General features: G+C 35.6%; 1 protein-coding gene across 3 annotated transcripts in view; it reads right to left on the bottom strand.

Moving 5' to 3' along the window:
- The window catches only part of LOC115212385 (protein-glutamine gamma-glutamyltransferase K), a 427,663-nt gene that overhangs the window by 50,890 nt on the left and 360,288 nt on the right, over positions 1–16,485 (bottom strand). For all 3 annotated transcript variants that reach the window (XM_029781270.2, XM_029781286.2, XM_029781278.2), the window contains 4 exons: positions 9,677–9,937; positions 8,058–8,176; positions 6,583–6,690; positions 5,416–5,593 (listed from right to left, as the gene is read on the bottom strand). In XM_029781270.2, coding sequence (XP_029637130.1) covers positions 5,416–5,593; positions 6,583–6,690; positions 8,058–8,176; positions 9,677–9,937 — 666 coding nt within the window. The remainder of the gene's footprint in view (positions 1–5,415; positions 5,594–6,582; positions 6,691–8,057; positions 8,177–9,676; positions 9,938–16,485) is intronic.

Here is a 16,485-nt window from a genome sequence, read left to right as displayed (position 1 = left end):
TTAAACGAAAAATTGATTAACAGTTAACGCTTGATTGTGAAAGGTATGCATATATACATACAAACGTTAGCATAAATAAATTCACGGTTACACGAACACACACACACGCGCGTGCACGCACACATAAATTCACATGCATGTATATATAAGCATATATTTATGTCAGTATTTATGTATGGAGTTAGGAGAGGGTGACGATATGTGTGTATGTATACACATGTGCATATATATACAGACATGCATATACATGTACGATATGCTTTGTAGGCACAATAATTATCCAATGACATTAAAGCTTAATATATTTTACTGCATTAAACTCCTACGGATCACAAGTACATATACATACACAAATATATATGTATATATATATATATATATATATATATATATATATATATATTAATGTATGTATATTCATATGTAAACGCACACACAGACACACATATATATGTATGGATGGGTATGTTTATTTATATGTATATGTGTGCAGTTATTTATATTATTGTATTTATATAAATATGTATAGATAGATAGACGTATATATATACGGCTATTTATCTATCTATCTATCTATCTATCTATCTATCTATCTATCTATCTATCTATCTATCTATCTATCTATCTATCTATCTATCTATCTATCTATCTATCTATCTATCTATCCATCCACCCAACCATCCATCCATCCATCCATCTATCTATCTTTCTTTCTATCTATCTATCTATCTATCTATCTATCTATCTATCTATCTATCTATCTATCTATCTATCTGTCTGTCTGTCTGTCTGTCTGTCTGTCTGTCTATCTATCTATCTATCTATCTATCTATCTATCTATCTATATCTATCTATACACACACACAATTAATAGTGACTGAAGCAGTTTTAATACAAAAATGTAATCTTGATCTCTAAAAGTCGAGGCTGTATGAGAACACAGAATACTGCGTTATTCCCCTTGAGACGATCTTTCATAAGGACTCGTGATACATAAAAGCACTTATGACCATTTCGTTGACAGACGAGAACCGTAAGTTACGGCCGACGGAACAGCCAGATTCTCGTCTGTCAGCGGTATAATTACGAGTGATATTACGAACCGGGAGTCCTTATGAGAGATTGTTTCAAGGTAAATAAAGCAGCATTATGTATTCTAACACAACCTCCACATTAAGATGGAGATTAAGATACACACACACATTAATGTACATGTGAGGGCGCCCGACCTATTGGTTAAGGTGCTCCACTCACGATCCCGTAATCGCGGTTTCAATTCTTGGACAAGATGGTGCGTTGTACTTTTGAGCAAAACACTTCATCTCGCGTTGCTATGCGATCACTTTGACACCTGACTCATGATACACAGTTTTCCCGTTCAGACAACTTGATGGAGAGAGTGAAATAAATACAGCTTGAACTTTCGATCACTATAAATAAATCACTAGCGCAGGTCGTACGGTAAAAGCTGAACACCAATACGTCGGCTTCAACGGGAGAGTCCAACACACACACAGACACACACAGACACACACACAGACACACACACACACACTCACACATAGTATAACATACATTACATATTTCTTTATTGCCCACAAGGGGCTAAACATAGAGGGGACAAACAAGGACAGACAAAGGGATTAAGTCGATTACATCGACCCTAGTGCAAAACTGGTACTTTATTTATCGACCCCGAAAGGATGAAAGGCAAAGTCGACCTCGGCGGAATTTGAACTCAGAACGTAACGGCAGACGAAATACTGCTAAGCATTTCGCCCAGCGCGCTAACGTTTCTGCCAGCTCACCGCCTCTTATAGTATAACATACATTATAGCGTCCATATATATATACTAGCAGTATCGCCCGGCGTTGCTCGGGTTTGTAAGGGAAATAACTATATAAGCATTTTTAGAGATGTAAAGTATAAGAGCCATCTCAATATGGCTAACCACAAAGGGGGGGTGTTACTGTAGCTTTTTACGTTCTGAGATTTAATAATAAATTGTTAGAGAGTTACTTCCCTTATATATGCCAAAAATGCATTAAAAATGTGAAAAATTGATGGTAATTTTTTTTTAATCGTAGACTCATCGTAGACGCGCGCTAATACCCAGAAGGGCTCGATATGAATCACGACTATAAGATACCCGGTTTTGGTTAAACTGCACCGCAAAATGTGGGAGTAGTTAGGAATCTAAATCGTAGGAGACAGACAGCACACAACCTCTCTTTTATATATAAAGATTTCGTGGTGCACCATACCCGAATTCTCGACTTGTGCCATAGCAAACTACTCCAAATCGCATGAATGTAGTGTTGACTGGCTAGTTTGTACTGGTATCAAGTCGTAGAAAGTGTAGCCACGAAGTCAACCAAACAGTGATATTTTAAAATCATTTAATACGCACATTTCCTGTCTGCGTAAAATATAATAGGAAATGCATCATTTACGTATGCCCTTCCTTATCAAGCGTCCCTATTACATGATTTCAAAGTATCACTATTTGGTTTTACGTCACTATTACAATTTATAAATGAATGAATGAATGAATGTATCTATGTATGTATGATTTTCTTTTTAGTTTAAGTTTTTGAGAGAGTTGAAGCCGGTTCTAACAAAGCAACATGGCGTTTTGGGTTAAGCGAGTTCCCCGTATCTGTGAATATGTAATTGAGAAAGTGTATTGATTGAACACAAGTGCGTGCATTTATTCTCACATAGAGAATTTGTAGAATGTCTTACAAATATCCACTGTGCTACTAATGGATTGGATTTCTTTCGCTCTTGTTCCGTGAGACCAAGTGTTTCTAGGTTTTTGAACGTATCTGTGTATGTACGTACGTACGTACGTAGGTACGTATGTATGTATGTATGTATGTATGTATGTATGTATGTATGTATGTATGGATGGATGGATGCATGCATGTATGTATGTATATATGTATGTATATATGTATGTACGTATGTATGTGTGTGTGTGTGTATTAACACATTCAAACTAACTTGTATGTGTGTGGTTTATAACACCTATATCTTGTGGAAGAATAATGACAAAAAGCACGGTTATCGGTTGATGATATTTTGTCAGAACCGACAGATGGCACTGTTGTATCACGAGATTTCACTGTATTATGGACCGTCAGCAATACTCGACCAAACATAGAATCTCAGACTGCAATCAGACAAACCGTTATAGTTTATGTATACATACATTGACAAACAAACAAACAAACACACACGCACGCACGCACACACATGAACACACAAACACACATATATATGCATTTAGCATGCTGTAACGTGACTCATAGACTATGGTTTCAAGACCATCTTCCCCAACTTCCGTCGAACAAAGTGGTCGGCGTCAGGAGTTTGAAACTGCAACAACAGGTTGCCGTTAACTCTTTTATTCTCAACAGTCGGCTTGTTAGCAATTTTCTCTACCAGTTCAAAGGTTATTTTGATCAATCATTATTACTGTTTACGAATGAAGTTCGTGTCTTGAAGTGGCGGTCGGTCGTATTCAGAGTAGTTTCTCTTCTTTTATCTCACTTTATAAACATCAATTTTTTCAAAACCAATGGAGATTTCATGTGATTGTATTATTATATAACTTATTGTATATACTATATACATGAAACTAACATTTTTTAAAACACCCTCACCCCCCCCTCTTTTCTCTTGACAAAAATTTGCCCTTTTTGAATATCTTAATGACATAAGTGGCCCTATAACAGGGATGTTTGATACCGTAGGCATGGCTGTCGGAGTCATACGGTCACGTAATGATTTAAACAATTAATATAAAATAAAGCTGAAGCAAGTGATCACTAACTATATATTGTATTTTCATTAGCCAAACTGGCAACATGACCACCCCCAAATACAACAATATCTGTTTCAACACGCGAATTCATATCAAGAATCTTGCAAAATGAATATATAAACGTGTGTGTATATATATATATATATATTATATATATATATATATAAATAAATATTTATAAATACACGCATGCACAAATATGTGCAGCATATATATTTATATATATATATATGTGTGTGTGTGTGTGTGTGAGGTGCGCACGCGTGTGGTGGCGTGTGGCGCGTCTGTATTCACAGATATGCATGCATCTTAATATCGATTTCAATTTTTGGCACACAAGGTCAACAGTTTTGGGAGGAGGGGGATAAGTCGATTACATCGATCTCAGTACTCAACGGGTACTTATTTTATTGACCCCCATCCCCCGAATGGATGGAAGGCAAAATGGACCTGGGTGAAATTTTAATTCAGAATGTACGGCCTGACAAAATACCTATTTCTTTGCTACCCACAAGGGGCTAAACACAGAAGGGACAAACAAGGACAGACAAACGGATTAAGTCGATTATACGCACTGGTGCGTAACTGGTACTTATTTAATCGACCCCGAAAGAATGAAAGGCAAAGTCGACGTCGGCGGAATTTGAATTCAGAACGTAACGGCAGACAAAATACCGCTAAGAATTTGCCCGGCGTACTAACAATTCCGTCAGCACGCTGCCCTATGAATGCACCTAATATCAACACTTAAAAAAGGAAACAAAATTCTTCAAATAACACGACTTAGGTTCTAAAAAATTCTCCGTGACACAACGGATGTCCTTACTTTTTGCGTTTCACTCAAGACGATTGTATATTGTTTGTGCGTCTAACGAGTAAATGGTGGCAATATGTTCAGGAAACTATTTGTAGTCTATTCTGGCGATTAAATATTCTGTGATAAACTCATCAACATCATTATCATTTAATGCTCGCTTTTCCACGCTTACATGGGTTTGATGTTTCAGAAAGATACCTGCTTTGTCAGTGATAATTGGTCAACTTTGTTGTTGTGGCTTTTAATGTTTATCTTAAGGCTCGGTATTCTTCATTTTAACAAAGGAGTTTCAACATAGAATGTGTCAACTTTGTCGTGCTATTGTTTCTAGAAGTTTTGCTTGCAGCAGCCCTTAAATTATTTATTGCCCTCTCAGATGACGTTCACAAATCTTTGTGCCATCGATTTCTGATATTTTCGGCTGGTGGAAATCCTTCCTGCCATCAACCACTTTGCAGTGTGTAATGATGACATTCTGTTGTGCCATCAGCACTAGAGAGATTGTAGAAGTAAAAGTGGGACCCAGAGTTACTTCCTTCTTATTATTGTATTTTGTTCCAGTTCTGTATTTTGGCCAATTTGTGTATACTTATACAACAACATATAATATACGTCTAAGTAAATCATATTATTTTGTATATAGTATAGCATATGCTAACATAGATATTCTACAGAATAGTATACAAACGTACATAATAAGATAAATATAGTGTCTCTGATATATTAAAACATTAGACGAAACAAATTTTACTTAAGATGATAACATACTAGTAGTTGCAACAGCCGAAAATGTCCAGCACTGGCCGAACTTTACTCCTTTCCGTTTCTTAAGGAATTCTTCCAAAATTGCAGCACTACCATTCCAAGCATAGGGAGCCATACCATCGTCATATTTTCCTGACCAGTTACCAACTAGAACACCACCATCACGTTCGTTATTATTGATCTGAAATTCGATAGAACATGTATTAAAGTATGACTGCTGAAAAAGGTGTAATCAGAAGAAAATTAAATATGTAATTGATTTCATCTTGCTTAAATTTAATCATCAAGAAATTATGTTTAGAAAAACAACATCACAGTCCAAAAAAACAAAAAAAAAAAAACATCTAAAATCTTTCTAAGCAGTATTTTAATCCTTAGAGAAACACATTCAGAATTATTGTATAAATCAAATTCCATAGCACATTTGTTTCATACTGATGTCACATATTGTGAACATATGAATATTATAAAATTTTGATGTATCAATGTTGCATTGCAAAGACATAAATGTAATTTCATGCTGATAGGATAATGTATCATACGGTGATGCAGTATCATCAGCATACCTTGAATATATCAGATCATATAGTTAGTTGTGTTAATATTCTATTTGAAGAACATTTATAGTTTATGATAAAGGTGTATTGCTATCGTGATAAAAATACTTCGAGAATTAATATAATAATGTATCAGTTTCTCACAGTGAAGAGTTATAAAGAAGCATTGCTGTTAAGACGTGTTAATATTCAAGACAAAGATTTAGATAGTGTGAAAAGATGGAATTATAATCCGTTTAATATACCTTCTTGATTGTGTAATGATAAAATACACCAAATAGGAAGACATCACTTGTGATGGTGTAAAATTACGCGCGAGAAGCTTATAAAGTTGTAAGTGGCCAAGTGTGAGCGGCCTAAATACATTCAGCAAAATAAAATGTATAAGAATATTATGATGTGAAATAATCTGCATTCAAGACTGCAAAGTCTATCCCAAGGTGAAGAAAGTACATTAATGTTCATTATAATTTCCATTAAGATTTATAATTCGGTAGAGTATTTAAGAAGGGGAAATTTTAAATAGGGACAGATATACATTAGATGTTAGAAGCATTATTTTTTGCACTATTTTCTGTTTAAAAAATACGAAGAAAAACACAATAATACATACTGCTCTACACAGAGCTCGGACAACACGAATGGGACAGCCTCTAGCTTGGTCTCCGAGTTCCGACTTGTCCATTAAAGCGAGAGCTGCCATAAGGCACACGTCATCAAACTGGAAGTATAATGGAAGAAATTAAAGAATATTATAGCCCTATACGGATATGCGTATGAATCTGCAATTCTAATGACAACCATATTAATCTTACAGGTCACATACACACACAAAATACATAAAAATGAACAGCAGGAAGATAACCAAACCATCAAAAGCGCAACGTATGATACAGTAACTTAATCAACTCAGTAACTATGCATGAGTGTGTAGATGTATGAGTATGTGAACACAGACGTAGGTGTATGCAAATATATATGAGCGTTTCAACACTTGGATATGAGTATATGGATTGTATGTACAACTAGCGTCCATAAGTGCGGGAAGGACATTTGCTTAGTGGGTGAAAAAACCCTGCCCAATCTAGGATGTTTCATTGTCCCCCAAATATTTTAGTGAGTGCTTTTGCACCCCTTGCACTCTCTCTTCCAGAGCCTATGCCAGCGTCAGAATTGTGCAACTGAGAATAACCGGATAAATAATGTAAGGAATGGCGCGTAAAGCTTTCGTAAAATATAGGTTTACGAATATTTCAACATTATATTCAAATTGCACTAAATAGCACAGAATATAGAAAAGGGGAAGAAAGCAGTATAGATACCTATAGCAGTATAGTATGAGATAATAAGTTAAAATACATTAAATGTGATTTTATGGATATTCTTTGATTTGAAACTGTACAGAAGAGACGCGTGGTCATACACTCACAAATATGCATTAGGTGAAGAGTATATGAAGTATAATATTTGATATGGAATCGAATTAATCGTAGACTTAACTTGCAGGAACTTACCAACACTCTGCGTTACTTGTACTAAACATAAGGCGCAGGAGTGGCTGTGTGGTAAGTAGCTTGCTTACCGACCACATGGTTCCGGGTTCAATCCCACTGCGTGGCATCTTGGGCAAGTGTCTCGGGTCGACCATAGGCAAGTGTCTCGGGCAAGCATCGAGCCGACCAAAGCCTTGTGAGTGGATTTGATAGACGGTAACTGAAAGAAGCCCGTCATATATATGTATATGTATATATATATATATGTGTGTGTGTGTGTGTGTGTGTGTGTGTGTCTGGTTTTGTCCCCCCAACATCGCTTGACAACCGATGCTGGTGTGTTTACGTCCCCGTAACTTAGCGGTTCGGCAAAAGAGACTGATAGAATAAGTACTAGGCTTACAAAGAATAAGTCCTGGGGTCGATTTGCTCGACTAAAGGCGGTGCTCCAGCATGGCCGCAGTCAAATGACTGAAACAAGTGAAAGAGTGAAAGAGTACATGTGCTTTCATAAAAAGAGAAAACAATGAAAAAAAAATATCACAGCTGAGAGCACAGAAGGTAAAAATAGACCGACAATACAAATGTTCTATACCTGGGCAAAGTTCCACGGTCTTACACAAAATTTTCCAACAGTCCCCAACCAAATACGTCCAGTTTCACTAAGGCAGTGATGTTGACGTTCATCCTCGTCTTCCAAATAGACATTATCAGCTGAAAAAGGACAAACGTTATAGATTTCACTTAATGTGAAACAAGTACGTAAAAGGAAATAAATAAAGATAAATAATTGCTTAAGTAATTTTCTAACAAAAAAAAAGATTGTCAAAATATAGTAATGGCGCAAAATGAGCAGCTGTCAAAGTTTACCATATACCTTACTACAAATTTCATACTTGAGGACCTAATCATACATGTTAATAAATATTTTTTAACAAGCGCAGGAGTGGCTGTGTGCTAAGTAACTTGCTTACGAACCACATGGTTTCGGGTTCAGTTCCACTGCGTGGCACCTTGGGCAAGTGTCTTCTACTATAGCCTCAGGCCGAGCAAAGCCTTGTGAGTGGATTTGGTAGATGGAACCTGAAAGAAGCCCGTCATATATATGTATATATATATATGTATGTGTATATGTTTGTGAGTCTGTGTTTTTCCCCCTAGCATTGCTTAACAACCGATTCTTACAAAGAATAAGTCCTGGGGTCGATTTGCTCGACTAAAAAGGTGGTGCTCTAGCATGGCCACAGTCAAATGACTGAAACAAGTAAAAGAGTAAGCTAACTGGCTAATCGCCACACCAGCACCTGTTCTAGCACTGCCAATCTATATATCGCTGGTGGAAGATGAATTGCCGCTGCACTAGCGGTCGAGTGTCCATCATGAACAATACCAAACAAGATCGAAATCACGTGATCTGATGATCCCGCAGCTACAGATTATGGGGATTAATCTCCCCGATATAAACAAGAGTGTATTTTGCACCAGAAAGCCATAATGAGAGTTTCTCTCATGGTAACTACCACAGTATAGTTTGTTCTAACAGAACATCCATGTTTAAGTGGAGATAAATATTACCTCTCATATAGGTGTGTGTGTGTGTGTGAATGTGTGTGTGCATGTATGTATGCGTATATGTGTGCGCTTGTGCGGGCGCACGCACGCGTGTATACATGTGTGCTTGTGCTTTTGTTGTGTTTATCTCCCATCACCACTTGACATCTGATGATGGTTTTTACGTCTCTGTAACTTAGAGGTTCGACAAAAACAACCCCGATAGAATAAGTACGAGATTTTAAAAATAAGTACTGGAATCGATTTGTTCGACTAAATCTGTCAAGACAGTAGTCTAATGATTCGAACAAAAGATACACACACACACACACCACACACACATCTACCATACACCTGTTGGAAATTTCTTCAAGATTATAAAAATATAAATTTTATGAAAAGAATCCAAAATTTAGTAAATTTTGGAGACATTTTGATGTAGATTAGAATTAATTAGAAATGTTATTCTGTCTGCATTTTTATTAAACAATTTCTCACAGGGAGTCCGTTACTGACATTTGTTAACGTTTACATGGCTGTATATCTAGAAGCATTTTCAACAGCATCTAAAGAAACATTGATAAATACTAATGTTAAAACACGCTTACATATCAAAAGCAGACGTACATATATCTTAATACATGTAGATTAAAATAATCATACCTGGACTCCATGGGTTAAAAAGGATGTAAATATCATCAGGGTTCTTAAAGCGGTAGCTATCAACGGCATTTTGCTGGTTCCCACGGCATGTATCCACATAAAACTGGTATCTACCAACAATACAATCAGACGCCGAGCTAACTCGCATAGCCACTTTCTTTTCTTCTACACTGGTTATTTCGTAACCCCATTGGTTCGATTTCAGTTCTTGAACGCGATTTACAGAAACCACTGTACCTTTACTTTGAAGTGGACGGCTTCCTGCAAAAAGACGATAGAATTCATTTCTTCATTAGCAAAAATATCTACATTTTCATAAATATATAAACTTAGACTTAGATAAACTTAGATATGTTTCGACCAAAGATTGGTCCAGGCCATGTCTAACTTAATAGCACCACCTGATAGGATTATTTGAATCCTGTTTAAGTCAAGTTTTGTTTATGGTCCATTCAAGTAGTGAGTTTTTGTTGGGTGAGTTGTATCCAATTACGGGTGGCTTATCTGGTATTCCTTGAAGGAATCTATCCAGACCCCGTTTAAAGTTGATGGGATCCTTTTCCGCTTTGATCTCTTTCGGGACAATGTTAAATAGGGTAGGGCCTGTTGAGGAAAAGAAATTATGTTGCAGTGTACATGTATGCTGACGCGTTTGTGTGTGTGTGCGTGCGTGTGTGTGTGTGTGTGCGTGTGTGTGTGTGTGTGTGTGTGTGTGTGGTATATGTAAATTTCCTTCTGCATGTACACTATACTATGGAACCCGGGTTACTTTCTCGTGCACCACCCTGTATAATCATTATTCACTCTACAGAAGGTGTAATTCTAATTAAAAATAATTGGCTTGATACATCAAGTACGCTAGCGCCACTTATGGATCTGAAGAATTCGGATATTTATAATCTTTTAAAATGGTAAGAGAAAAGATGATTTAATTATTGGTCATGCTTTGTAATACAAGCATGATGTTGCGGACAGAATATTAAGAAGCTGCTTGCTCAGAACAAAGCAGGAAAGCAGAGATCTTGTCAGTTGATTGAAAGTCAATTGGCTAATGAAAACAAATGATACAACCATAATTGTAAGGACAACAGCCATGATTGCAATAACGACAATTTGTCCCATTAGTTGAACCGTCAAATTAAAACTGAATCTATCACAGAAAAAGAATGAATAGAGTGATATACGCTTCCGTTATACAATACAGCACAAAACTATATTGGAATCTAATTGAATTAGTTTTAATTTTGTTAAATGCATAGTAGCAGTTCATGCAGCAGTTTTATGTTTTAAACAGTTCTATGCCCCTGAGCATTCAGTCTTGACACTCAGTGAACTCATCAATCAATAACTATAATTTTATTACTAATAAATAGTTGTATTATTTGCACTACAATACAGAAAGGTTAGTGTCGAACAAATCAAGCTTATTCAAATCAACGTTTTTCTTTACGTAGTGAAACGTTCAAACACTTGGGAAACATGATTGGATATTGACTTCACGTTGAAAGGATTTGGAAGTAGCAATAAAAATTGCATATTGAAAAGATCAGTTTCAATGAATGCAATCATTTATGTGTTATGTTTTATATACGCGTATACAGTACTCTTAACCATGCGAGATGGCTCAAGAGGATTTGGCAAATATATTGTCATATAGGTGCTATATTTATTAATGTAATATCACTCAGAGGAATTGCGGAATATAATCGGTGAAGGATGAATGTGAGGAGGCTACATAATAGACGCTGTTCGCTGTAGTTAGGAAAAAAAGCCAGATAAGATAAAACTGTTCTGGCAATTGGTTGAGGGCTGTAAATTTAAAATTTGAAGCCAATGACCTAGATCTCTTCAGGTAAAAATGTATTTCAGTTATGTCAGTGAACTGAAATTAAAACCATCACGAATCTAACCTTTTATATTAATAAAATGAATTATTATACCGAAAAAAGAAAAAAGAGATATGTATTGCCTGTGGATATTAAACTTTCGAGCAACTATATTCGTTGTTTCTGCTAACCTTAAAGCTGCAGTCAGTAATACTGTTTTGTTAGTGAAAAAATACGTTACAATTTATTTTTAAAGATAAAAGAAAGATAAAGAAAAGAAAATCAAATAAATAAAATAAATGAAAAACATAAAGCACGGAATATAATTTTCCTATACCGAATATCCACAAAAATAAAAGAAGTAGAAAGAAAAAATTCAAATTTTATTCCGAAGTGTAGAATTAGTTCCTACGAATATTTTGTAAGGTTTCACTTTTTCTTTAACTTTTTTTTTGTTTCCTTTTTAGGTCAAACTATAAAACTGATTTACAATCATATATTTATTCATAAATTTATTTCGTCAGCAAAGAAAAAAAAAGAACGAAAACATGAAGAAATAGTTTTTCTCGAAATTTACAAACCGTCTGAAGATATTGCCAAATAGCGTAAACAACTCTTCATTATGATTTTTTTTTTCATCACAAGAGAAACAATGGAATTATCTACGAAATTATTATCTGACCTATCCCAAGGATTTCTTGCTGGAGATGCAAAAATGTATACTCACGAATGTATGTATGTATGTATGTATGCATGTATGTATGTATGTATGTATGTATGTATTTAAGGTCTCTGCTATTCTTAATTACATATGTGAAGTCTTCCTGCAATGAAGAAGCTGGTGTCTAACAAAGATACAAAGCTCAATCCCTGGAATGTCGATAACAAAAGCAATGCCCTATGTTGAACTTGAGAAAGCCTTGCACATTATCACTGTTCCACTTACAGACTGAATTTGTAAAGTTGGTGACAGTAGACTGGTTTCTTCCTCTGAAAATCCTAGCTTTTTCAGGTTGTTAATTAGACATTTACTAACAAAACCAGGTACGCCTGTTATAATTTTTATAAATATGAATTTATAATCTGGGTGTAGTAGCTGAATGTCTTGAAGAAGTAATTCATAGTTATCCTCTTCTTGTTCGTCGAGATATTCACATAAGCAGGGAAACTGAACTCAATAACAGTAAATAATTTTCTTGCCTGTCCCAAGGAACTACAATTGTTTTTTTTTATATTTGCGCTTGTAAAAGTTTTGATGGAAATGTTCTACAAATATTCTTTGTGATGTTTATATATGTTTTCAATAACAAAATTCTCTATATTCCAGGACAGTCTTTTTTCGAATAACATTGTATATTGTTTTAGAGAGAACATCGTGTCGCTTTGCGAGGTAGTATATTGATGATATCTTTGAACAGCTGCTGGTCACATGTGATACCTTCCACGAAAATGTGATATAATCAATATTTTCTGATGCATGTTGGTGTTTCAATGGCTTCACTGCCTCTTTTGTTTATTAGATTTTTGTAGCAAACTCCTACTTTTGAGTTACAAGAGCATTCGAAGAGTGCTGTGATGTAGCGGTCACAAGTCGAAAAAGAGGTTGCACTTAATTTCGATATTAGTGTCATCTTCAAGTCTATGCATGGTGTTTTTCTTTATATATATATATACTCTTTACTCTTTTACTTGTTTCAGTCATTTGACTGCGGCCATGCTGGAGCACCGCCTTTAGTCGAGCAAATCGACCCCGGAACTTATTCTTTGTAAGCCCAGTACTTATTCTATCGGTCTCTTTTGCCTAACCGCTAAGTGACGGGGACGTAAACACACCATCATCGGTTGTCAAGCGATGTTGAGGGGACAAAAACAGACACACAAACACACATACATATACATATATATATACATATATACGACAGGCTTCTTTCAGTTTCCGTCTACCAAATAAACTCACAAGGCATTGGTCGGCCCGGGGCTATAGCAGAAGACACTTGCCCAAGATGCCACGCAGTGGGACTGAACCCGGAACCATGTGGTTGGTTAGCAAGCTACTTACCACACAGCCACTCCTACTGAGCGTTTCACATTCAGGTGTTCTATGAGTCTTGTTAGTCCAGCTATTCGGGAGTCTTATGGGATGTCGTCAGGAAGAGATTAAGTTCATGAGGAGCTCACTCTGGCTGTTTTTCTCTTCGCTTTTCGACTCTAGACTTATAGCTTTATTTTTACTGATGTTGCTTTGCAGGTGCTGTCTGAGAGATACTACACAATATTCGAAATTTGTCTACCGCTTCATCCCATCTTACGTAAAGCCTATCGATATCACTGATTCTGTGTAAGCTTCCAGCTGATGCCAGGTTATTGCAGGTTTTAATATCTGTGGAGTGGGTTCCTTCTACAAACAGTCAACTATCCCAAATGTTGGTGTCGGCATTGGTACTGTAAATGTATTGTGTTATACTATCATGTTGTAAGAGGAGAATTTCGACTGCCATATCTTATTCGTGTGATTTATTTTAAGCAATGCCCAGATATTCGTAGTATTCTTTGTATGGGACAGGAGGTATAGAGAGAAACTTAGTGCTCAAGCTTTGGGTGTGGGTAACTGATATTTCAAGTCCAACGATCAAATGCAAATACTTATTTTGACCAAATTCCATTCCTATATCACTTAAAAATATGTTATGAACTCTAACTGCATTTTTTCTGCTTCGTTTTAGCATTTCAGATAATCTACAAAGAAATTATGGACTTCATTGGTTTCTCTGGCACTTGCAGAGTCTAGCATGTGACTATTAGATTTTTGTAGTAAAAGGACAACAGATTTAGTGCTAAAATAAAAGAATTACCGCAAGACATCGGTGACGATAGTTCTGCTCGTATTTGTAAATATGAGGATTGTTTTCCAGGTCATTGGGAACATCTCAATGGCAGCAACTAAGGAAGCATGTATTTAGGCCCAATTCAGAGACTTCAGTCTAATGCATACCTATAATCAAGCAACACTGTGCTAAGTCTTCTTCGGTGTTACCTTACTTTATACAGAACGGGTTAATCAAATGTTGCTTGGTATATTATCGCTCTTCCTCCTTCTCATTTTACTGCACATTAGTCACTATATTGATGAACTCAATGATCTTGGAAGAAATGGTCGAGAGAGCTTGCATAAAGCCTGTAAATAATGTCTAGGCAAGCTATGTGCCTATAATTTCCTGCCAAATTGGTGGTTTCATTCTTGGTTGCAAGATCTGTCCGTGCTAGAGTAAGCCAATTTGGTGTGTCAGTCAGGCGTCCCACAGTTTTTTAATCAATGTGCATATTAAAGACTTTCTGTAGAAAATCAGATTTTTGTATCAGTATCCATCTATTAGGTATCTTTGAATTAATTAAATTTATGCTAACATTATTAATTTTAATTCGAACGGGGGAAAAGGTCGTAACGCTTGATTTTCTTTTACTGTTCCATTTTTCTTATTCCATTATTTGAATTTTTCTCATTGCACTTTTTGCTATTACCTTCCTATCCTCCTTTCTCGCGTCTTCTCAGAGACCAGCGTCCTCTGTCACTTTTCATCACGAGAAGCCATGTTGTGTAATTTGTTGAGAAAGATTGCTTGAAAACATAAGATATACTACACAAGCTTTGTAGCTTATTGTATTTTCATAGTATGAAACTAATAATAGCTCGAACTTAAATACTAGGTATATTAAATGATATTTATCTCTCTCAGGATAGAGCACATTTTTGTTGCTCCCATCAATAACGGAGCAGTAAATTATATATATATATATATATACACACACATATATGTAGATGTGTGTGTGTTTATCTATCTATATATAGATATATATAGTTATATGTATGTATACATGCACACATACATTTGTACATACCTTCATACGGACTCACATATATAAATACTAGAACAGACTGTGTGTAGTATATGACTAAAGCTTATAATAAGATATTGTATTCTGTATGAAAAGAAATAAATTGTGACACATGCTAGTCAATTATTTATTCTATAAACTGTAAACGAAGTCCTTTATATGTGAATAATTCCTTTCTATCAGATGACAGACGTAGTTGAAAGACATCTATCTACTATCGACATAACGATTGCTATCAGAATAATTTTCTAGAAACGGTAGTCAATTTAGAAGAGGAAATTACGTAATTGAAATATATTCAGAGCGTCCATGTTTATATTACATATTAGGATTTTCACTGGAATATTCTAGTAATGCTATTGTTGTTAGTTAATGCATAACTAGGAAAAGTTTTTTTCAATACGTAACTTGAAAATGGCATTCTATTAATTCAATGGATTTCTCCAAAGTATTAGTGATGCAGAAGTGAAGTGGCTACAAATGATAATCAGAACGTTCAACAAATCCACGACGCAGTATATCAAAGGATCTGTTCATCGAAATCCTTCATGCTTTCATCCATATTTATTTTAGCTGACTTAACAAATGCCAATATTTGTAGACAAAAGAAGAGGCTAATGTCACAACGAAACTGCTCAGCTCACGTGAAGGTGAATTTCAATTATCGGTTAATGCAAGTTTATTTTAATTGCAGTGCAACACCCTTTAAACAATAACCGGCATCTGCGTAATTAACCGGCCCGACAGAAATGACAGTCAAATTCCTATCAAGTCACAGTGCTGTTTAAAAAGTGAAGGACGCATTGGATAATGTAGTACTAGGTACACAAAAGGACTCGATAGTCACGATTGGAACGACATGAGGATAAACAACATACATTAACAACAATAAGAATAAGCGTTTTATAACGAAATACTTGCCATCTTTATATGTTTATATATAGATATATGTATATATATATATGTGTGTGTGTGTGTGTGTGTGTGTGTGTGTGTGTGTGCGTGTATGTGTGTGAGTGTGTGCGTGTGTATGTAGTATAATACTCAAAAACATAGAGTACAATGTAGAATTTTGATTATTTATTCAGA

The sequence above is a fragment of the Octopus sinensis genome, linkage group LG1, assembly GCF_006345805.1.
Source record: "Octopus sinensis linkage group LG1, ASM634580v1, whole genome shotgun sequence".
NCBI classification, from domain to species: domain Eukaryota; kingdom Metazoa; phylum Mollusca; class Cephalopoda; order Octopoda; family Octopodidae; genus Octopus; species Octopus sinensis.
This window is presented reverse-complemented; position numbering and strand designations above follow the sequence as displayed.